This window comes from Mixophyes fleayi, chromosome 11, assembly GCF_038048845.1.
Source record: "Mixophyes fleayi isolate aMixFle1 chromosome 11, aMixFle1.hap1, whole genome shotgun sequence".
In the NCBI taxonomy this organism is placed as follows: Eukaryota; Metazoa; Chordata; class Amphibia; order Anura; family Limnodynastidae; genus Mixophyes; species Mixophyes fleayi.
In genome coordinates, this window is record NC_134412.1 from 97307015 (window position 1) to 97331034 (window position 24020).

At 40.9% G+C, this 24020-nt stretch overlaps 2 protein-coding genes across 14 annotated transcripts in view; both read left to right on the forward strand.

The window, feature by feature from the left end:
• Positions 1 to 1770: 1770 nt before the first annotated feature.
• On the forward strand, positions 1771 to 12886 carry LOC142107243 (transmembrane protein 45B-like). 13 transcript variants are annotated; one of them, XM_075190530.1, is made up of 8 exons: positions 2515 to 2563; positions 2644 to 2911; positions 6298 to 6367; positions 9648 to 9839; positions 10035 to 10241; positions 10373 to 10557; positions 10875 to 11020; positions 11913 to 12886. In XM_075190530.1, exons 4-8 carry the CDS (start codon positions 9656 to 9658, stop codon positions 12025 to 12027), a joined length of 837 nt encoding a protein of 278 aa, XP_075046631.1. In that variant the 5' UTR covers positions 2515 to 2563; positions 2644 to 2911; positions 6298 to 6367; positions 9648 to 9655; the 3' UTR covers positions 12028 to 12886. The 13 variants fall into 13 exon arrangements, with proteins under 13 accessions (XP_075046638.1, XP_075046635.1, XP_075046632.1 ...); XM_075190534.1 differs by lacking the exons at positions 2515 to 2563; positions 6298 to 6367 and adding an exon at positions 2135 to 2149 and having other exon boundaries at positions 2871 to 2911; XM_075190531.1 differs by lacking the exon at positions 2515 to 2563 and adding an exon at positions 2338 to 2397 and having other exon boundaries at positions 2871 to 2911; positions 6298 to 9839.
• TMEM45B (transmembrane protein 45B) overlaps positions 2513 to 24020 on the forward strand; it is a 31907-nt gene continuing 10399 nt past the window's right edge. Inside the window, exons 1-2 of the mRNA XM_075190525.1 lie at positions 2513 to 2563; positions 22065 to 22186. The gene's annotated coding sequence lies outside the window, so the exon portion shown is untranslated. The remainder of the gene's footprint in view (positions 2564 to 22064; positions 22187 to 24020) is intronic.

Below are 24020 nucleotides of genomic sequence, written 5' to 3' on the forward strand. Positions count from 1 at the left end.
TTGGCAGCTACATTATACAGACCACATTGTATAAACTAACATCGTAAACATTTTTTAAATATATTTCTTATTCTGTTTTTATTATATAATATACTTTTATTAACTATGCCTCTTCCTGTAATTTATATAAATAGTATAATGTATGTGTGGTGTAACAAATTAAGTTTGGCAAGAAGTTAAGTGCATTTAGAAATCCGTTACATATCTTAGATTGTTTAAACTACCCCTTTTTCTGTTCCTTTTTTTTGTTTGTGACATTGTATTTTATTCTGGAAGTGCACCCTCATAATGTAAATTGAGGTATATATGCCAGCAGGTAAAAATGCCATAAAAATGACCTCTTGAATTAACTGGTGCGGATATCTTTTGTTAATGGAATTGTTCAAACTAGCATTAATTCAACATGCAAAATAAAAGGCACTCTACTTTGTGATTTTATTACATGTATTAGTGGACTTTTGAAATAATAAAAGAAATGAAAACTATGGAATATATTACTCGCACAGCACACAATAATATTAAGCTGAGAACTGGTCTCTTATCTGTCCAAATTCCTTTCTTCATATTTATACAAGTCTTACATATGTCTATAGTTGAAACTAACTTCATCAACTTGAATATAAAAGGCTTGTTCTCACATAAGATAAAATATATGCTTAATCATAGTCCCTTAGACATCAGTTCCTACAAAGACAAGTACTGTTTGTTATGTTTTCATCATACTTAAATTCATCCATTTAACTCATGAATGTCTGGCTATTAAGGTTTACTTTCACATTCCCATCTTTTGAGCTTTTTCTGACTATCCTTATCAATCCTACTCATGAGGCCAGGCACACATTTGTCACTTTTAATTTTCCCTATTTTTAAATGAAATGATAGTTTCAGCTTGCTTTCTCTACATAAAATTAAGTGCTACAGGATTTTGTCATTTTCACAACACCTATAGCCTCATTGGATTAAACATGAGAAGCAAATACATGAGAATCAAACAAATATCAAGATGCCATGAAATATCTGTGATCCTAGAGCTCATAGCCAACTAAATTAACTCCAGGGGGTATGTGGGTATATTTACTAATATTATATATACACACTGTGTATATAAACTGTCGATACAAATAGTTACCTTCACTATAAAAGCGGCCACGTTAAAAAGTTTTTGTCTTTGATGTATAATTAGGCATTTATATACTTCCAGACCATTACATGTGCACACACAGGGCTGGTGAAACATGTTTTACCATTAATCCTCACAATATTGTTTATTTGCTGGTGGAGCAGCTCAGTAACCAAATGGCTGAAATAAGGAAGAAACCAATGTAACAATTCAAGTGTGTTTAATGAACAGAACTGATTTTATTACACTTGTGTCAACCTGTGCAAAGGATGCACAATTGCGTACACACCTCCCCCAGCCTGTCCTGGGATGATCTTCCTGCTGAGATCTCAGGAGTGTGTGCCAAGGAGTGACAGCACACAGGTGAGATCTCAGGAGTGTGCAGCTGGTAGAGACCGCATACAGGTGAGATCTCAGGAGTGTGCAGCTGGTAGAGACCGCATACAGGTGAGATCTCAGGAGTGTGCAGCCAGGAAAGACCACACAGGTGAGATCTCAGGAGTGTGCAGCCAGGAAAGACCACACAGGTGAGATCTCAGGAGTGTGCAGCCGGGAAAGACCACACAGGTGAGATCTCAGGAGTGTGCAGCTGGTAGAGACCGCATACAGGTGAGATCTCAGGAGTGTGCAGCTGGTAGAGACTGCATACAGGTGAGATCTCAGGAGTGTGCAGCTGGTAGAGACCGCATACAGGTGAGATCTCAGGAGTGTGCAGCTGGTAGAGACCGCATACAGGTGAGATCTCAGGAGTGTGCAGCTGGTAGAGACCGCATACAGGTGAGATCTCAGGAGTGTGCAGCTGGTAGAGACAGCATACAGGTGAGATCTCAGGAGTGTGCAGCTGGTAGAGACCGCATACAGGTGAGATCTCAGGAGTGTGCAGCTGGTAGAGACCGCATACAGGTGAGATCTCAGGAGTGTGCAGCTGGTAGAGACCGCATACAGGTGAGATCTCAGGAGTGTGCAGCTGGTAGAGACAGCATACAGGTGAGATCTCAGGAGTGTGTGCCAAGGAGTGACAGCACACAGGTGAGATCTCAGGAGTGTGCAGCCAGGAAAGACCACACAGGTGAGATCTCAGGAGTGTGCAGCCGGTAGAGACCGCATACAGGTGAGATCTCAGGAGTGTGCAGCTGGTAGAGACCGCATACAGGTGAGATCTCAGGAGTGTGCAGCCAGGAAAGACCACACAGGTGAGATCTCAGGAGTGTGCAGCCGGGAGAGACCGCATACAGGTGAGATCTCAGGAGTGTGCAGCTGGTAGAGACCGCATACAGGTGAGATCTCAGGAGTGTGCAGCTGGTAGAGACCGCATACAGGTGAGATCTCAGGAGTGTGCAGCTGGTAGAGACAGCATACAGGTGAGATCTCAGGAGTGTGCAGCCAGGAAAGACCACACAGGTGAGATCTCAGGAGTGTGCAGCTGGTAGAGACCGCATACAGGTGAGATCTCAGGAGTGTGCAGCCAGGAAAGACCACACAGGTGAGATCTCAGGAGTGTGCAGCCAGGAAAGACCACACAGGTGAGATCTCAGGAGTGTGCAGCCGGGAAAGACCACACAGGTGAGAGATATCATCAGTTTCCACATTCATTTGATGGATTTCATTCAAATTATCGTTTTACAAACCTTTCACTGCAGAATCTTTCTCGTTGGTCCTTATTTAGCTCTCCACAATATCTGTCTTTTGGTACAGTGTGTTTTGTTTTTTTTAAAGCATTCTATGCAATAACCTCCCAATTTTCCCCCAGGGTCCAAAGTCGTTGTAGTAGTGTGCAGTTAGTATATTCTTGTAAGTTGTGGTGTTTTGTGGTATATCCACATGTGTTGTTACAAATGTTTCCTAATTATTTATATATAATAGGCTGCCAAGGTGACTTTGTCCATGATTAAAAAAAACAACAAATAAGATTTCTATAAACCAGCTCAACGGTCATATTTCATAGTACAGTAATACTAGAAAATATTACAAACCGTGACCCATGTGCAAGAGAGGCGGCTGCCCAGCGGACGATGCTGAAGGGGGGCGCAATTTACAATATTTTTATGTTAATTTGGTTAAAATTGGAGGCCATGAGGGCAACAGTTTCCTTTCTCACCGCAGGCGCTAACAGTTTAAGTTACGGCTGTACAGGAATGTGTGTGGTCATGTAGAGATCACATTGTGGAGCACACTGCAGGCACATATATCCGACCAGCCTGCAGATTACATAGGATGTGTCTGATTCTTACTTTGCTGCCAGGTTTTGTGTGGGTGTGTCGTAACTGGATGTTTGTTAGAGGCATTGTCTGTTGTGATTGCTACATTGCCAACTTTTGCAGAATGGGATTAATTGGCTTGAAAAACCGTATGTGAACCGAACGATTCATGACAGAAGTGGCTCTCGGTAACATCACTTAATACTTGTATAAGTGACTCATGTATTGCAGACTGTCAGACGTTTCTATTACCACTTGGAGCATATACAAGATTTCACATAAACATCAGAGATTGGCAGCCTGTAAGTGTTCAGCTGTGGTGGAGCTCAGAGTCTTAGAATACCCTGTGGTAGCTCAAATCGGATAGAGGAGGAGATCCTAAAGCATTAACGGCTTGGAGAAACCCTTTGACTCTTCTGGGATACCCCCCACCCCAGTGACTTCCCCAAACAGCAGTGATCACCAGAACATGGGTACGGCTGACTGCCCAGAGGAGCGAGTGGGGGGGAGGGGACAACATCGGACACAGGTTAGTCGGTTGTCAGTGCAGGTGTCTGGGGGAGATCACTTTATGGACATCACTTCCCTTCGTTGACAACTGTGTAAATGTCCTCACCGCTTTGTTGAAGGGGGGTCGTGTAATAATATATATAAATATATAATGGGGGTTTTTTTTGTTTGTTTTTTTTAAGTATACATTTGTTAAGCCGGAGTTGAGGACCTGGTAGCTGTAGAAATGAGCAAGACTTGTTCTCTGTGTGTTTGCGTTTCCCAGCAAAACCATTAATCTAAACATGTGTTTTGGGGCAAAGGCAGGAACATATTTTCTATAAGAAATTACAGGCGGAAATGAAGTCACTTTAAAAATAAAACCTCTCTGATTTTTGTACTATTATTTTCCCTTTTATTTTATTTTTTAATTAACTTATCAGTAATGATTAATGAATGATTGTGACTGTAACAAGTAGATTCGTGCAGTTCTCGTCCCCTGGGGACGCCATCTGTACTTCTCCGCGGTGACCGTCATCCGGAGGTCGTGCGTTTCACACGACATGGGAAGTGGAAGACACCAGGGACACGTAATAGTCTCCACTGCTCTGCTGTAATTAATTATATATATATATATATATATATATATATATATATATATATATATATATATATATATATATATATATATATATATATATATATATATATTTATTTATTTTTTCATGTCTTGTCTCCAAGTGTCTTAATCCTTTGTGATTTACGACATGACATGGACCAAGCCATCTAGAGCTGGATTAAGGCTCTGGGGGGCCTGGGACACTTAGGACAGGAGGGTCCCTATGATGTAACATGGTTATCATTTTAGACATATACACAGGGAATACTATGTGCACTACAGTTAGATGCACACAGCTCTGCCTTCATGAGTAGTACAGTGTGAAGCGGGACATACCTCCCAACTGTCCTTGTACTTAGACCAAATCTCACTAAGCGAGACAGTCACCCAAATTCGGGACTTCCCCACCAGATTCAGGACAGTTGGCAGACTGTCCTGCTCTCTCCTACCTGTTCTTGTCACTTTCACCACCTGTGGGTGTCTTTAGATCAGTTGCTGCTTGTCTGGATCCTGGAATGTTGGGGGCCCTATTTGGATTTATTTTTTTTAGAAATCTCCAACCAGCCCCAATAGCACCCACATTTTACAATTGGACCTTCCTCTTAAAATGAATAGTATTTACATTTAATAAATATACTTACTTCCCACAACCATCGCCTTCATTAAATTACTAATATTCACATACTAAATAGTCCTCTTTCTCCCTAAGCTCAGCCCCTCATATCAATTAATAGCCTCCAGACCACCCCAGTATTACATTAAAGGACTCATCACTTCACCTTGAATTAATAGGCCCCACTATTAAATTGAAAAGCCCCACCATCACCCTGTATAATAATTCATAGCACCTACCATTAAATATTTCAATACCACTTTATGATTTGGCCATTTCTCTGGGTGTACAAGTATGTCCTTCATACCATCCCTATAAAAGTACTCACCACTTTCACATGTTTTACATTTTATTTTCAAATTTAATAGTTTTATTCTGCATAATCTGTTAATTACAATTATAAGTCTGACATTGATTGATGATAATACTTGTAATAGCACCTACTTACAGCTGGGAGTCTAGCTTTGCACATCTGGACACTGTGTTTACCAGACATTCTTCTTTCCAACATTTCTCTGGTTTTATCAGGTTAAATGAGGAATGTTTGAGAACAGCAATTTTGATGTCATTTCACAGGTTGTCGGTGGTATTAAGATCTGAGCCTTAACATTATAATGAGAGTTCTTGCACATTGGGCTGAGGTGGTGTAAGGGACATTCTGTATGAGTGAATCTCGAGGGTTAAACACGCCTTGTTGCCCCAGCACATGAAGAACTGTTTGTACATAATGTGTTGGGATAAAACGTCTAATTTTACTACATCTCCGGGTATGTGAGGGGTTTTCCAGGAGGTGTTTCGGTTTTGTACCCATCTACTGAACGGTTGTTTTGCATCTCCTTCCTGAAATTCTAGATTTTCCAGGAGTGGAAGGAACACAATGTGTGAGGTGTAATTTGTCAGATCTCAGAGCCCTTTTTCTCTTTGATTGCACTCATTTTTTATTATGTGTCTTATTTAATAGTATGTGTTTTGTATGTATTATATTCATAGAAAACATGGATTAATGCCATTTATATTTGAATTTGTGATCATTCTACACAGAGCAGTTCTTTCTTTCTTCTTCTGTGTTCAGATTTTGGATAAGCAATAGGCCTCATGAACTAGCAGCACTGTGATTGGTTATTTTGTCTATTATGTTTTATATAATTTTTTTCTGTTTATTTTTATGTTAGTTTTTGGATTTATATATTTTTATTTATTTATAATACTTATATACTACTTTATAATACTTATTCCCCACTTTCTATACCTGGTATAGAAAACTCCCAGTGAATAGTGCAATTGGCTGTCTGCCTGATCTCACAAAGCCAAGCAAGGCCAAAGCTAAGGTAATTGCTGCTAAGGGTGTGAATCTGTTTATTGTGTCTGGCATTATGGATTGTCTAGATTTTTAGGTGAAAATTAATAAATCATCTAAACAAACTGTGGTTTAATTTCTCTATTTCCCACCTTAATTATTTACTGGTACTTGGGCTATGGGATTGGTGTAGGTGGCTCGAATCAAGTTCTGAAAGATTGGGCCGAAGTGTTGAAATTGTATTAATTGTGTAAAGTGAGGCCGTGGCATCTAAACTGACCATAATGTTGTCTGTATGTGAGCAGATGGTTGTAACAGCCACAATGGTCCTTGGATCCCCATCACCGATCGTCCGTGTTGGACAGCCTAATTGAGCTGGCGAGATCCGGCGGGTCAGGAGAGCCTGTAATCTAGTTGCCATTAGTTTGGTGAGGATTTTAAAGTTCAGATTGAGAAGATAAATTGGCCTACATGGACCTGCATGAGTGTGGCCTTTTCCAGCTTGAGGGAGGACAATAATTCTATCCTCATTACATCTATTAGGTGTCATGGTCAGGTCTTAATTCTGTACTGAATCCATCTATTCCAGGGGATTTATCATTAACTTCTAGGTAACTGTAATTTGCCTTTCTTTTCCTCTAGGATTGACCTCTTCTCAGATGAAGGTTTGGGCAGACCAGCGTCCTATAACAATGTTATACCCTCTTCCTTTTTTATCCTGCCCTGTTGTATATGTAATGAATAAAAGCATCACAGATAGTGTTAACTTCTTTGTGTTTTATTTTCTTGTAAGAGGACCCATGGTTATATTGCAGGTTCCTCTTACACGTTTATCTACTAGTTTCCCTAGTTTGTTACCCCGGCTTTTTTTTTTTTTTTTGTAACCGTGCTACATTTGAGCTTTTTCTGTAAGCAGAATACTGTTGTTTTGTAATGCTGGCAAGCTGCGGTGAGTGTAGCATTAAGCTCTGATAGTTAACCTTATGTTTACCGGGCATGTAAGAGATAATAGGACACCTTAGCACAGCTTTGGAGGTTTCCCAAAAAACTATGTTTTCTATGCGTGCTATGTTGTTGTCTACAAAATGATGCCCGGTTTATTGTAGTATTGACAGAAAGCTTCAGAGAAGCCTGGGTACCTGGGAACCTTCAACTTGTAGTTGTCTTTCTATGGCACATAAAAGTGCTTTGTTAAATAAAACTGCAGTCCCTCTCTTTCTGTCGGTATAGAGAGTGGATATACATTCTCCTATCCACGTATCTCATAGGGTCATTGTTTCCTCAGCCTGATAAATCTCTTGGAGAGTGATGATCTGCGGTTTGAGCTGCTTGAGATGTGATGCAAGTTTCTTTCTTTGCAACTATAGAGTAGTTGAAACCTTCCAAATTTCACAACGTTATATTAAGTGTCCTTAATGTAGTTCCTCCATCTTGAGAGCAGTAAGCTGGTGGGTGAGATATTACCCAGCTCCTGTGTTGGACATGGCTAAATAAAGTGCAACGTGGCAGTGCTCACTGACATCCCTGAGTGGGAATGGAGTATTCCTTTTGTGGTTGGACCTGGCACTGGCATCCATCCGTGGACTAACATCATCCAGAGATTACATGTGTCATGTTTGAAAGTGTCCTCCCAAATTCAAGAAATGTTATTATATGCAGCGAGTTTCCTGGCCATTCACAATCTTCTTGCCTATCGCTATGTTCTTTAGCCTTAGGCGGATCCTCAAACATGGTACCTCTCCCGTTCTGCACAAGCATATTCATTTTGCAGGGTATGAGTGAGAATTTGACCTTTTTCTTGAATGTTGTTTGCAGATTGAGTTGAATTCTCTGAGTTTTTATTGGTGATCTTGCTAAAAAACACAGAACACAAATCCTGGAAAATAGACAACACGTCTCCCTGGTAGTTGATATTAGTGGTCCTTCTGTTATGGTCCTTTGCCTTGATCTTATCAGCGACGTTCATTTTTTCTGTGATCATCGTTCTTGGGCGCTTCAGAGCCTTCTGGTTGTTGGACTTGATTTTATGTGCTCTTTCGATGACAAGAGGATCACTGTTGGTATTTAGGGCCATCTATTGTGGTAGCCAGGAAGAGAACAAAGCTATTAGCACATGATCTTTGACTGTTTCGGTATGCCCGCTATTATTAGGTTATCACGCCTGCTTCGAATCTCATCGTCTTTCTCAGCCAGGAAGCTGATCAGCTCTGATTCTACCTCTATGGTCTGTCTGGCTATATTTGGGATTCTTGGACAGCTTCATTTAGTCATTGTGCTTGCTGGTTAAGCTGGGCTAGTGTCGTATCGGTAGACTCTATTTGTCGAGCAGCGGTTCCAAGACGGCAGCAATCTCAGCAGGTTTCATCTATATCGCTTCAGGGTATACCTCCCAATTGTCCTGATTTAGGTGGGACAGTCCCGATTTGAAGTCTATTAAACCCTGCACCAAATGTGCAATTTTAAGTATAATTTTTGTATTCAAAATTGTTTTGATTACATAGAAAAGATTGTCAGTTACAGAATGTGAAGATGGTTATCAGGCCACATAAAAGTAATGTAATAATACAATATACTTGGTGCTGACCGTCACAGTGAGCCGGGGACAATAGTAAATATTCATTCTCTTAATCCCTCTGAGAGTGACTGTCACACTCATCCTCAAACTACTGGAATTGCAATTTCGCATGTATGTTTCACCATTGCTAGGAAATGACTGTCTTCAAAGGTGGGATTAAACAAAGAAAACAATTTTATAAAGGGGATGATATGTGCAGGATAGTGGCAAAGTGGTTAGCATTGCTGGCTCACAGCGCCAGGATCCTGAGTTTGTTTTTCACCAGGGTCTTATAATTTTCCCCGTGTTTATATAGACATAAAAGTTTAATATGTTTGCCTTGTATCTATATTTTTGGATGGTACTTCTCTTTCCTTCAGACAGGTCATAATACTCTACACACAGTCTATAATATCGTTGGCACAGTGGCTTCCTAATACAATAAAGCCATCAATTCATGCTGCTTGTTCATTTCAATGATAGGAGCGTGTTAACTCTGTCTAATTGATGAACAGGATTATTGTAATGCTCCAACTAAGACTGATCTATCTGTCCCGTATGTAGTCTGTACTTTTATTTTCCACATACACTTATCCTTTGTCATTGAATAAGAAAGGTATTGCTGAAATCCCCCCCCCCCCCCAATCCTCTTGTATCGGTCATTGAGAAAAAACTTCCCTGCAAATACTGGATCAATCCTGTTTAATCTTATTGGGATGATATTTTCTTTACGTTATATCATTTTCTGTTGTTTCAGGTAAATAAATGGGAAGCTTTCAAGGTCATGCCCTGCCGGGCAGCTTCTTCATCGTCTTCGGTTTGTGGTGGTCCGTGATATATCCCCTCAAATACTTTAAAACCAAAGTAAAAGGAAACTGTCGCCCCAACAAAGGTTACCAGCGTCTGGAGCTTATTGAAGGAGTAATGAAAGTCTTCTTCACTCTTGTTGGTAAGATCTTCCATAGGACTCAATGTTTGTACATAGAGGTTGAGATCACTGTTCTCTTGGGAAGTAAGTTGAAGGTAGTTGGGAACACTTTCAGAGACAATGAGCCTAATTTGCATGACAACGTTCTGGAAGACTGATGACATCTTTGTAGAGAAGTGTTGGCGTATTATTTCAACATTGACGCTTGTTCTGCAGGGATGTTGGTGGAGCAGTTTGCACCACAAGGAGCTCACATGCATCTTGCCACCAAGGACGGCTGGGTAAATATTATGAACTGGCAGCATACAACAATGTACTTTTTCTATGGTCTCTCCGGAGTGGTGGACATCCTGACATACTTCCCTCTGAAAGTTCCAAAGGGGATGGACCGTTTGTCCTTGGCATTGGCTGTTTTCATTGAAGGTAAGAGAGTTGTCTCCTCTTTGTTACTTTTTCATCTCAGACTTGTGTATCTTCCGGTTCGTCTTAGTCATTTTATGAAGTCCCGACCACTGTCCTAGAAAAATAACCATTGCCTTTTCTCTTTTCCACAGGTCTTCTCTTCTATTACCATGTCCACAATCGACCACCCCTCAACCAGCATATTCATTCTTTGCTCCTCATAGTTTTGTTTGGAGGGTCTTTTATTATTATGATTGAAGTGTTTCTGAACAACAACATTGTCCTTGAAATATTTCGTACTAGTTTAGCCATCCTCCAAGGAACCTGGTTCTGGCAGGTAATTATCGACCTGACTGTATATCTGCTATTATCCTACGACACTCTACTCACATCATTCGAAGCCTACACAGTCATTACTTATGATTGTGTTCAGAATCATGTCCTTAATAATAATCAGTTGACTGCAGTGGCTCAACTACCGCCAAGGGTACAAGGCCCGGAGATGAACCTTGCCACCTTGTACAACGGATGTAGTTCCTGCCATATTGTTATGCTGTATTGAGAGATGGGTGGTGCATTTTGTGGAATATTTCAGGTGGATTGGAGTTCATTGTGAAACGCACAGATGTCTCATACATTATCGTTTTGTCGTAGATCGGGTTTGTGCTCTATCCCCTTGGAGGAGCCCCAGAGTGGAACCAGACAGATCATGAGAATATCATGTTTATCACCTTGTGTTTCTGCTGGCATTATGCTGTTGCCTTCTTGATTGTTGCCATCAATTATTTCTTGGTTTATTGGTAAGTGCAATGGAATAAAGCACACGTAGGTGATTTGGTAGGAATCAATGTCTTCTGCAGAACGCGGTTCCATATTCTGGTTCTATAGAAGATGCTCTCTCCTGTGTTCTGAGCTCTTTGTACTCCGTCCTATTCTCTCAATGAATCGGCTTTAAGCAGATGTCAATGCTGGGTACTAAATTTCAACATTTTGTCCCAATTTTGAATGTAGCACTCAATTTTTCAACTAATTATACATATAACGGGGAAAGTCAATTTCAGGCAATTACGGTAGAAATCTCCGCTCATTTTCCCATTGGTACAAATCACTGTCGCACAGTGTCTCACGATCAGTCCGGAAAAAAACCTGTTGTGCTGCTGGCGGGGGAATGCAACATACGCAAACCGATTTATCCCAACTCTAAAGTGCAGTATAAGAATAGAGCTGACTAGTATGTGTGACGCATGCAGAGTATGCATCATTAGCCCTACATGGAAACATTTGCTGCATTTTCTGCATATCCCTAATTCAGCCCCTTTAGTTTAGTGATAATTCATTGTCTGCATCAGGAGTGATTATAATGCAGAGTTAGCAACTGACCACCAATTTCAACTGTTTTATATTTAATGATGTATAAATGTGACGATTAGTCAGAATGCACCTCTGGTTGGTGTTAGTGAGTATACATCTATATACATAAGTATTTAAACATCTGTGGGATCTCTACACACACGTCCTGTGGGAGCTCCGCTCTATACTTAAATCTATGGGATCTCTACACACACACACACATTTATATACACACACACACACACGTCTGTGTAGAGCTCCGCTCTATGGGTAATGAGAATTACACTTTGTTCGGATAGACACAGTAAATGCATCTTTAATGACCAATGCTTTCTGTTTCAGCTGCCTAAGGAGGAATAAGGGACAAGCTGGAGAAGTGAATATTGGGATCAAGAAGATAAAACCTCACAACACAGAGGCTCAGGCTGCTCTTCTTGCCGCCTCGGATGAGGAATAGAGAGGGACGCGCAGATTACTGACAACAATGCAGGAGGATGATGTCCTTATATCCACTGTACAGCTATTTCTCCAGAACGCATCCTCTGGTCATATGGCTTTGTCTTTGTAATGGACTAAGAAATACAGAATTGTATGGGTTTATATTCAAATTGATTAAGGAACTTAGACGAATTCTCTGAAGCTGATCATAGCATCCTCTGGCTGATGTGTGTAAACTCATCCCACAGCAGAGATCATCTTGTGTACTAACAAGTTCTGGGAACCTAAGGCATAAAACCGTCACCTTTGATATGCACATTGCACTAAATTGGCCTTTTTCAATCTGTACTCTGTTAAATTGAAGACTTTTTACTGTTTTTGTTTTGAGCTTGGAAGAAATGTATTATAAAAGCAGTGAAATCAAGCAGTAGGTTGTAACAGTCACAGTTTTCACAATATCTTCATTACTGACACAGAAGAACATTTGCTGAACGCACCTTGCATACAAGTGATCACATCACGCTGCACATGCTCAGAAAGTGGGAGCAGGCGTATGATCCCATGCAGATTTGTGTGATTCTGGCCGCCTTTACCTGGAGATCACAAATAGCGAATAAGTAGTGGCCCTGAGATATATTTAAACACCTGCTGCTTCCAATAAGTGGAATTTGCCAATCCACAAAACGTTTACATGGAAGCACAGAGTGTATATCAAAAAGACTTTGTGAGCTAATCCAGGACACTAATAAAACCGAAACATGTTCCTAAAGTTGTTCAACAATCAAATTTATAAAAACTTCTGAAAGAGTTCATCCAAGAAAATGCTGATTTGTGTGTTAAACTCAACGTGAGCGAAATAAACACTTTTAACGAGGAGATCTCATTCCTATTACACCTTCTATAATTTAAGAATGTAGTATCTGTCACATTGTTTGTAATATGAAGCCAACTGGATTTTATTAGTGACTCAACCAATTGTTACAATGTGGGACTTATGTGTTCATACCATGTAACAACTCAGCAGATTTTTAACAAGCACTTAATTAGTGTACTGTATAAGCACTACTTGATGTGCAAATGCCACCTCAATAGAGTTCTCAAGTGGTCATAACTACCAATCCAGGTTTTGAATGTGCACTACGATTCCCACTGCAATGCAATGTCTCCTCGGGTCATAACGAATATCGTGGTGCTCATAAAAGTAACAAGTCATATCCCGATATAAAAGAACAGGAAGTACTTATCCTACTTCTAGCCAATCAGACACCAGAGACTGATCATCCACCTGGAACTATATTTCACACAAGTTGTAACCAACTTTAGGAACGTGTGTGTGTGTGTATGTATATGTGTGTGTGTGGTTTGTTTGTTTTTATATATTATCAGCAGACAGTAACAACGATATTTAATAAACATCAGTTAGCTTACATTCTGAGGTATAACCAAACCACATGACAACTTCAAATAAAAAACATGTGAATAGGTTTGTGCTAAATATTTTACAGCTGTGATCTCTATTTTTTGACACAGGTGTGAAAATGTTGCATATTTAAAAATTAAGCTAAATAATAATCATGACACTCATAAGCCACACATCAAACTCATGGACTCCCATCCAGAACAGAGCCCAGGAGATCCTTGCTTGGCAATGGTAACTTAAGCCATTGTTTCACAGTATACCCTTAATATGACTAAGAGAGTTAAGGTGTAAGGCCTGTTCTTCCAGTCTATGCGTTGCCAGTAGCATACAGCTCTCTGGATACACCTGAAACTTCACTATTGTGCCATATGCCTGATGTCAGTGTCTTCGTATAACTAGTGTGCATAGTTATTATTCTGCTCACTGTGTCCTTTTGTGGAGTGGAACGTACTTCCAGCTACATTGGTGCTTGAACGCTGTCTTGTCCTTATTCAGATTAAATCGCTCTCTATAGACAGGCGTTTATGAGCAGTATGGGTTTGCAGAGTGTGGTGCTATCTGTTCAGATACAGCTGAAGCTGCTTATCACAGAATTTGAGCATGTTCAGTCATCTGCCCACTTTCTGTCTTTAGTAGAGATGGGCGGATCCGGTTCCCCAAGAACCGAACCCACCCGAACTTTGGGTATCCGAGTACCGAGCTGAGTAGCTTGGTACTCTCCCGCCCGCTCCGAATCCAAATCGAGGCCGAACGTCATCATGACGTCGTCTGATCTCGGGGCTTGGTTCTCGCGATACTTCAAGATTATAAATACACGCCTCCACAGCAATCCATCGCCATTTGACAGAGGGAGAGAGCAGGGTGTAGTCACAGGCTGATTAGAGCAGGGACAGAGAATCCAATATTCTGATTCCAATTGTAACAAAAATCGCTAGAGAAGAGAGGAGGATAGAGGTTTTTTTTCTTTTCAATATTTGGCACTCCCCAGTGCTTTTGGGGTGTCCCCCATAATTGTGCATAAATATTTCTGGCTGTCAAAATTACTATCTGTCAGCAGTATCTACCAACTAATTTTTAGCACTCCCCAGTGCTTTTGGGGTGTCCCCCATAATTGTGCATAAATATTTCTGGCTGTCAAAATTACTATCTTTCATCAGTATCTTACCAAATAATTTTTAGCACTACAAGTGCTTTGGGCTCAGAATGGATTCAAAGCAGTCCACATATGATCAGAATGAGCAACCAGGTTCTGTCACCAGTCCTGATGTTAGTGTTCCCAGTACGTCATCTGGGCAAGGCGATGTCAAACTACACAGTGTTTCGAAATCAGTCCAAAAAAAATAAAAAATTTACTGTGTTGAAGCGAATAAGTAGTGTTACTGAGCAAAAGTTAAGTGTCGATAAAAAATAATGCCAACATGCCATTCTACACACGCAGTGGCAAAGAGAGAATGATGCCTTCACCTTTGGCTATTAGTGGCAGATCCCAAAAAGTTACCGAGCCTACAATTGGTGCACAACTACTGTTACGCGTCAAAGCCGAGCTGCAAGATAACAGTAAGGCATTGGAGAATAATGTTTGCTCTGAATCAGAAATGACACCGATCCCTGTGGAGAGTCCATCCAACAGTGGTATGTCTAATCGTGAGCATTCTGTTAGTGTACCCATAAAGAAGGGCCCTTTCAGCAGTTCTGCTGATGTGTACCTGAACACCCCAAGTGTAGCCGCTGATACACAAATTGAGGATGCCACTTTGGAAATAGAAGAGGATGAGGGGGAGATTTGTAGAGGTGACGAGGGCGCTAATGAGGATGTTGATGATTATGATGCAGACAGACACCAAATTGCCTTTCTCAATTTATATTTATATTCTAGATTATATAACGGCTGAATAGTTTTCTATTTTACTCCTAGTGGAGAGGGGATCTGATGCAGACAGATACCAAACTGCCTTTGTCCATATCCACCAAACTACCGTGGTCCAATTAATTTTACTTTCTAGTTCCACAGTCTGTACAGGCAGCTTTTTTTATATTCAACTACAAGTAGAGGGCGGGGGTGGCATAGATAGCCACCAAACTACCGTGGTCCATTTAATTTTACTTTCTAGTTCCACAGTCTGTGCAGGCTGCTTTTTTTAATATTCAACTACAAGTCTAGGGTGTAATATACACCCAAAGACGATGGCTACATTGCCAATAATCAAAGATGGAGGAGGTAGACAACCAGGTTTGTCTGTATAATTTGCAGACAAGTGTTCGAATTAAGGACGGCCTACCAGGGATTAAACTGTTTTTTTCATAATTTATTAGCTTTAGAATTACCTCACTTATCTAAGAAACTGGTGGAGCACTGAATTAGGTTATTTTAGACCAAATTTTTTTTATTTTTTTCGAAAATAGCAAAACCAAACCAAACAAAACCAAAACCAAAACACGCAAGGGCCGTTTTGCAAAACCAAAACACGAAGGTAATCCAGATCCAAAACCGAATACAAGACCAAAACACGGGGGTCAGTGACCATCTCTAGTCTTTAGTCAATCCCCTGCATTCTGAGGGTATAGATCTATTGCACAAACTGACAGATTATTATTAGAGACTCTTTAGCTACATCCTGTACTACTACTTGGGGTTCTCTTCAGTCTTCTGCTACTGGGATCCATCCCTGCCCTCCATCAGTCCTCTAGATTTCCACAAGCTATTTTATTTAGAAATAATTCGCCTTTTTTTGAACCTTCCTACTTATGAAACTAAGTAACCTTGGCAGCTACATTATACAGACCACATTGTATAAACTAACATCATAAACATTTTTTAAATATATTTTTTATTCTGTTTTTATTATATAATATACTTTTATTAACTATGCCTCTTCCTGTAATGCATATAAATAGTATAATGTATGTGTGGTGTAACAAATTAAGTTTGTCAAGAAGTTAAGTGTATTTAGAAATCTGTTACATATCTTAGATCGTTTAAACTACCTCTTTTTCTGTTCCTTTTTTTTGTTTGTGACATTGTATTTTATTCTGGAAGTGCACCCTCATAATGTAAATTGAGGTATATATGCCAGCAGGAAAAAAATGCCATAAAAATGACCTCAAGAATTAACTGGTGCGGATATCTTTTGTTAATGGAATTGTTCAAACTAGCATTAATTCAACATGCAAAATAAAAGGCACTCTACTTTGTGATTTTATTACATGTATTAGTGGACTTTTGAAATAATAAAAGAAATGAAAACTATGGAATATATTACTCGCACAGCACACAATAATATTAAGCTGAGAACTGGTCTCTTATCCGTCCAAATTCCTTTCTTCGTATTTATACAAGTCTTACATATGTCTATAGTTGAAACTAACTTCATCAACTTGAATATAAAAGGCTTGTTCTCTATTCTCTATACATAAGTGTTACGGCTCACGCCCCCAGGCATCAACTCCTAGAACCGCTTCAGAGGTCTTCACCTATAGGAACCGCTTTTCCCGTAGAGCTAGATGCGCTCACAGGGACTCTGATGCCCTTGTACTCTAGTAGTAGGAGCTGATACCTGAGAACGTAGTGCTGGTGTTCACACAGAGGTGGAGTGAAGATCCCGGCAAGGGATATTTAGTAGCCGGCAAACAACAGCGTCTAGGTCCAGACCAGAGGTCTAAAGGTCACAGGCAGTACAGCAGTGTCCAAGTCCAGGCAAAGGGTTCAGGGTCACAAGAAAATCAGCTGCATCTAATTCAAGCAGGGGGTCGAGGTCACAGGCAATCAATCAGAGTCAAAATCCAGGCAAAGGTCGGCAACAGAAGAGAGGGTATACCAATACAGCAACACAGCAGGAAAGTTTGCAAGAAGCAGGGACTATAACCGGTAGGAGAGGATTGCCCCTCCCTGCCTTATATACTAGCACTGGCCAATGAAAAATGACACAGAGGGAAGAGTAATTAGCCACCTGGCTAATCCCTAATTTTGCGCACGAGCCGGGACGCGGCACTATACAGAAAGAGCGTCCCGACCATTGCCTTGTCAACGGCCGGGACAAGCCGGAAGTGATGTCCCGGTCGTCATGACGAAGGCCGGGACGCTGGGCCACAGAGGAGAGCGAGTTGCGGCGGTGCCCGGAGCCGCGGCGGCTTGTGACAATAAGATAAAATATCTGCTTAATCATAAACCCTTAGAAATCAGTTCCTACAAAGACAAGTACTGTTTGTTATGTTTTCATCATACTTAAAGTCATCCATTTAACTCATGAATGTCTGGCTATTAAGGTTTATTTTCACATTCCCATCTTTTGAGCTTTTCCTGACTATCCTTATCAATCCTACTCATGAGGCCAGGCACAAATTTTCCACTTTAATTTTACCTATTTTTAAATTAAATGATAGTTTCAGCTTGCTTTCTCTACATAAAATTAAGTGGTACAGGGTTTTATCATTTTCACAACACCTATAGCCTCATTAGATTAAACGTGAAAAGCAAATACATGAGAAACAAACAAATATCAAGATGCCATCAAATATCTGTGCTCCTAGAGCTCATAGCCAACTAAATAAACTCCAGGGGGTATGTGGGCATATGTACTAATATTATATATATACACTGTACATAGATCACACGCGCGGAACTGCCATTAGCCGACCCTAAGCAGCCACCTAGGGCAACAGTGGTTAGGGAGGCACCTAAAAACTCTGAACAAATTACATCATGGTGCCCATCCAGTGTTTTTAGTGACTCCACACGAAGCGCCTGTCACGGACAAGAGAAGTACCCTGCAGCCTCTTACCTTTGAAGAAGCAGCGGGGTGTGTGTGTGTGTGTGTGTGTGTGTGTATAAGACCAAAAAATCCACCTCTTAAGTGTGGAATTATTTTTACCCAAATCCTAACAACAGTTGTCTAGCCATTTGTAGCGTTTGTAAAGCCACATTCAGTAGAGGTAGGGACCTTAACCATCTAGGATCCTCATCCATCTTACACCATTTGAAGCAAGATCATGGAAAGCTCTTGGGAAAATCAGAAACTTATGCTAAAAAATAACACCAAGCAGTTCAGCATCAGCTACCTCCCTTCTCTCATCTAAATCCCAGCACCTGCAATCTACACCCCCAACACCTTCATCATCAATATCTTTACAAGTGATCGGAGTTAGTCCTGCATCCAAGTTGCTAATGCGAGATGACTCCTCCCCTATCCAGGACTCCTCAGAAGAATCTTTGAGCATTATGCCCACTGCTGCTGCTTCTGCTGGGGGTGGTTCTTCAACACAGAAGCAGACCAAGAAGAAGACTACTTGTAGTTTACAACAATTGACTGTTAAACAATCCTTAGCAAGATAGAAAGCTTTCACCCAGTCGCAAAGCGGATCACAGACGCCATGGCGATTATGCTAGTATTAGATCTGCGTCCAATATCTACTATTAATGCAGCTGGTGTTAGACTATTACTTGAGGTCTTGTGTCCCCGTTACCAAATTCCATCACGACACCATTTTACTAGAAAAGCTATTCCTCACCTCTACCAGAAGGTTCATAAAAAATTTAATTATTGGGCTACAAAATGACATTCTACCCACTGTACACTTAACCACAGATATGTGGACAAGCAGAACTGGGCAAACTAAAGACATATGTAAAACAAGCACAGACAAGGCAGACAAAATGAATGGAGACATGAAAACAAAGGGTATGGAGGACCCTGCTCATTAGAGAGCTTACATTCTAAAGGGAAGAGGGCACAGCTGAAACAAGAGAAGCGAGTGTGACTCAGAGTGGAGATTGGGATAGTTGTGAGGGTGCAACCCATCTCTAAAAAAGAGATGGGTTTTCAAAGAGCATCTAAAGATTTGAAGGCTGTGGGAAAGTCTGATTGAGCGTGGTAGGGAATTCCATATGTGGGAAGCAGCACAGGAGAAGTCATGAAGGCGGGAGTGAGAGGTGGTTATCAGAGACGAAACAAGGAGCAGGTCAGAGGTAATACTGCTGACAACCTGTTTGAAAAAACTAAGGGATGGCTTATCCTGCTTAGACTCTCCTGAGGATATGTGATTTCTGATAAAGCCACCAATATTGTTAGAGCATTACAGCGGTGGGAATTCCATCCCATTCCCTGTTTTGCTCACACAATCAACTTGGTGGTACAGAACTTTTTAAAAAATGACAATGACATGCAGGAGATGCTGTCTGTGTCCCGAAATATTTAGGGTAATTTTTGGGATTGTGCAACAGCATGTAGGAGAATGCAACAGCTACAAGAGTAATATAATTTGAGGGGAAATGTACTTTAGTCCAGCGAAGTAGTCACCAGGGAAGAGACTGCAGACACTGTTAGCTTGAGTCAAGTGATTGCCCTAATTAGACTTAGAAGCAGCTAGAGAAATTGAAGGAGGAAATGAAACAAAGCAGATCCGCTAACTATATTGTTATTGTAGATTAAGTACTTAATTCGCTTCGCCAGGATCCAAGAGTTATGAACATCTTGAAATTGGATCAACTGTGCTTGATCCTAGGTTTAAGAGCTATGTCTTTATTTCCCACTGTCCCAGACCACAATAGATGCAATGAGCTCCTGGTCAGCAGGCTGACAGCTCAACTGGTATATGACACAAAGACGTCTCCTCCTTTGGTTTCGCTGGCAACTGCTTCTAGAAAAAAACTAAGCTTTCCAAAGACACCCAGTGGTGATGCAGATGAGTCAGCACAACATTTTGACATTTGGGCTGGTCTAAAAGAATTGCGCAAAAATTGTGACAGCTCTGCCATAAAATGAACTACAAATTTCATGAGGACATTATCGGCAATTACATCAAAGTACACAGACTTCTGTGATGGTGGATTCCAGCGGGGATGAATTAGTATTGTTTGAGGAACATGTACACAATGATGAGGGTGAATATGATGACAGTGTAGACTGTAGATGCTGAAATCTAGCTTAGAGAAGGAAGCTACCTGATTCTGGTATGCTTGGTAATATTTTGGGTAGAATGGCATCTTGGCAATTTTATGTTTTTTTACAGTAAACTTTCACCTTTATTAAAGCGTTTTTGTTTTTCTTTAAAAAGGTACAAGCTTTTTATTTACATGTTTGTTTCCCTGACTTAAAACCACTATGCACTTGAACATAGGCTTTAGCACATGAGGTAGAGGGATTAGTATCATCATGACTGAGACTGGAGAGTGACAACAACAATGTCACCCCTCCTGATCCTGTATGAGCTTTGGCACAGTAGAATGTCACTGGAGACTTTTAAGAACACTGACAGCCCTATTATTACAATTTCTTTTTCAGCACTGAACCCTACCACCACTCCTGTTTCTGAGTGAGTTATGGTACAGTAAAATGTAACTGCAGATTTAGACCAAGCCAGTCAGCCCTATAATTTCTATTTCAGCAATGACAATTAGCAATGGAGCTCTCCTCTTTGTGTGTAACCTATATAACACCGTACACATTGACAGCAAATTCAGAAGACAAGCCTGCTAGCTCTAGTATTTGTATTTGAGCAATGACAATTAGCAATGGAGCTCTCCTCTCAGTGTTTTACCTATATAACACAGTAGAATGTGACTGCAGAAGTACACCAAGCCTGCCATCCCTAGTATTTGTATTTTTCAGCAATGACAATTAGCAATGGAGTACTCCTGAATGTCACTGTAGACTTTTTTTGAACACTGCTACCCCATCCACTTTCAATTCTGTCTATGTTGCTGCCCAACTGCTCTATAGACTGTGCTACCCCTCTGTGGAATGGTGCTAGATCGCCGTGAAGGGCGGTACTTATAGATTTCAAAACTCGACAACGTAACAATGATGTTTTGCCTCGGTTTTGATCCCGAAAAAGCGTGAAAGTACCGAAGCAGCTCGACTCTCGGAAATGCTAAGTTCGGGTGTGTTCGGTTCTCGGGAACCGGGCCTGAGCATATATATATATATATATATATATATGTGTGTGTGTGTTATTGGAACTCGCATGAGGCTTGAGTTTGAGGCTTATTACGGCTTACAGTGAATTCAGGACTGCGCACATCTGGATATTAGTACAGTAGTCGAGGTTTTGATAGGGTCACTGCATTTTATACATTTCTCCTGCAATAGGAAACCTCCTTTAAGTCTTCTATTGTGTTGATATGTATATACTGTGTTATATACTGTTTACTGTGTTTATTTTCATCAAACTGTCATCACACTATTTTCATATAACCACTTATTGCCCTGACCTATTTATATGCATTTTCTGCACGTCTATCTGTTGCTCTTCCCAGTTTTTTCAAAGCTATTTTCAAGTTTTATAAAAGCTTTATTTTCCATATATAAGTTTTGTCTTTGATGTATAATTAGGCATTTATATACTTTCAGACCATTAAATGTGCACACACAGGACTGGTTAAACATGTTTTACCATTAATCCTCACAATATTGTTTATTTGCTGGTGGAGCAGCTCAGTAACCAAAAGGCTGATATAATGTAACAATTCAAGCGTGTTTAACGAACAGAACTGGTTTTATTACACTTGTGTCATCCTGTGCAAAGGTCGCACAATTGCGTACACACCTCCCCCAGCCTGTCCTGGGATGAGGTGGGTGGAATGTTCACCTGTTACAGATCTTCCTGCTGAGATCTCAGGAGTGTGTGCCAAGGAGTGACAGGTGAGATCTCAGGAGTGTGCAGCCGGTAGAGACCGCATACAGGTGAGATCTCAGGAGTGTGCAGCCAGGAAAGACCACACAGGTGAGATCTCAGGAGTGTGCAGCCGGGAAAGACCACACAGGTGAGAGATATCGGCAGTTTCCACATTCATTTGATGGATTTCATTCAAATTATCGTTTTACAAACCTTTCACTGCAGAATCTTTCTCGTTGGTCCTTATTTAGCTCTCCACAATATCTGTCTTTACGTACAGTGTATTTTGTTTTTTTAAAAACATTCTATGCAATAACCTCCCAATTTTCCCCTGGGTCCAAAGTCGTCATAGTAGTGTGCAGTTAGTATATTCTTGTAAGTTGTGGTGTTTTGTGGTACATCCACATGTGTAGTTACAAATGTTTCATAATTATTTATATATAATAGGCTGCCAAGGTGTCTTTGTCCATGATAAAAAAAAAAATTAAAAAACAACTGAGCTGGTTTATAGAAATCTTATTGGTCATATTTCATAGAACAGCAATACTAAGAAATATTACAAACTGTGACCCATTTGTTCTGATTTGCACAGAGAGACTGTCCCACATGGTTGAGCAGACCCTGCAGTCTAAGAGATGTCTACTGTGTCTGTGTGTGCAGTTACTAGGACTTGTGAAAGGCACACAATGCAAACACTTGCCGTGTGGCAGCCTGTGCTGCTTGTATGTCTGAGCCTCAAGCACTTTCCAACAAATGTCGTGTGTGTATCTGGGCACAGAGAGCAGCCCTAACCTAGGTGTACACACAGACTCATACGCTGGGAGAAAAGCACCTGCCCCAGCCTCACTGATAACATCCTGTAGTGTACTTGGCTCCCAGACGCAGAGGTAAAACAGATTGTGGGTAAACATTAACTCATTCAGCAGGACGGAAAGATCACTTACTACACCTAGTCATATTTTGTAGGTGGGACGCCAAGTTCATGGGGACAAGGATGATAAAGGATGTTTTACATCATACAGGTGGCTCAGACAGTGGGGGGGTATTTACTAACTGACCGACTGTGCAGCAGCCCAGAACCTGTAGAGGGCAGGTGGTTATCGCAGTATGGAATTGCAACTTTTGGCTTGGGAGGGGCGGGGGGGAAACGCCAGCAATGTGCCCAGGCTCTTCTACCAGCATGTAATTATCTATCAGTGAAATTCTAAAGTCAAAGAGCAATTGGCAAATACAAAACCATTGCATTTGCCTAGTTTTCTCCAGCGTCTGCCTTACAATACAAAGAGCATCTTAGTAACCAATGCAATATAGGGAGCATCTCAATGAGTGCCATACAATATTGGAAGTATCTAGGTGGCTGCCATATGTTATAGGGAGCAGCTTAGTGTCCGTCATAGAATACAGACAGCATTCTAGTGACGCTGTACAATACAGAGATTTTCTTTGTATATTATGGGGGCCCTTAGGACTGGAAAGGATCTGAGACGGTTATATTCTGAAACAGTTAATTGCACTAAATTACAGTAGTTGATCACTGGTGTCATTATAATTGCAGACCCCCCAACCCTCTCCAAACCCTGTTGGCGAAAAAAACAGACCCCAGATCTCTGATATTGACCCAAATACAGCACTCACCTTTCCTGCGATCCTACACTGGATCCCAAACTGTAGAATAAGTTTGACTGTGCTGGGAGAAAGTTATACTATATGGTGAATTACCAGCAGCATCTAACAATCGGTTTCCTAGAAGGCACTGATTATAGCAGCATACCCAGTATCTGCGCCAGCTGGCAGCCATGAGGCAGGTTAAAGACACTCCCAGCCACTCCGATTATGTTTGATACATAAACACAATCTGAACATCTGGAGAGCATCTTCTGCATGCTTCACGGCTGCTAGCTGCAGACATGAGCTGTGCAAATGCCACTGTGCCCCCGACCCAGCCCGCCGCTGTGCGCAGGGCAGGTGGTTATTGCAATCCA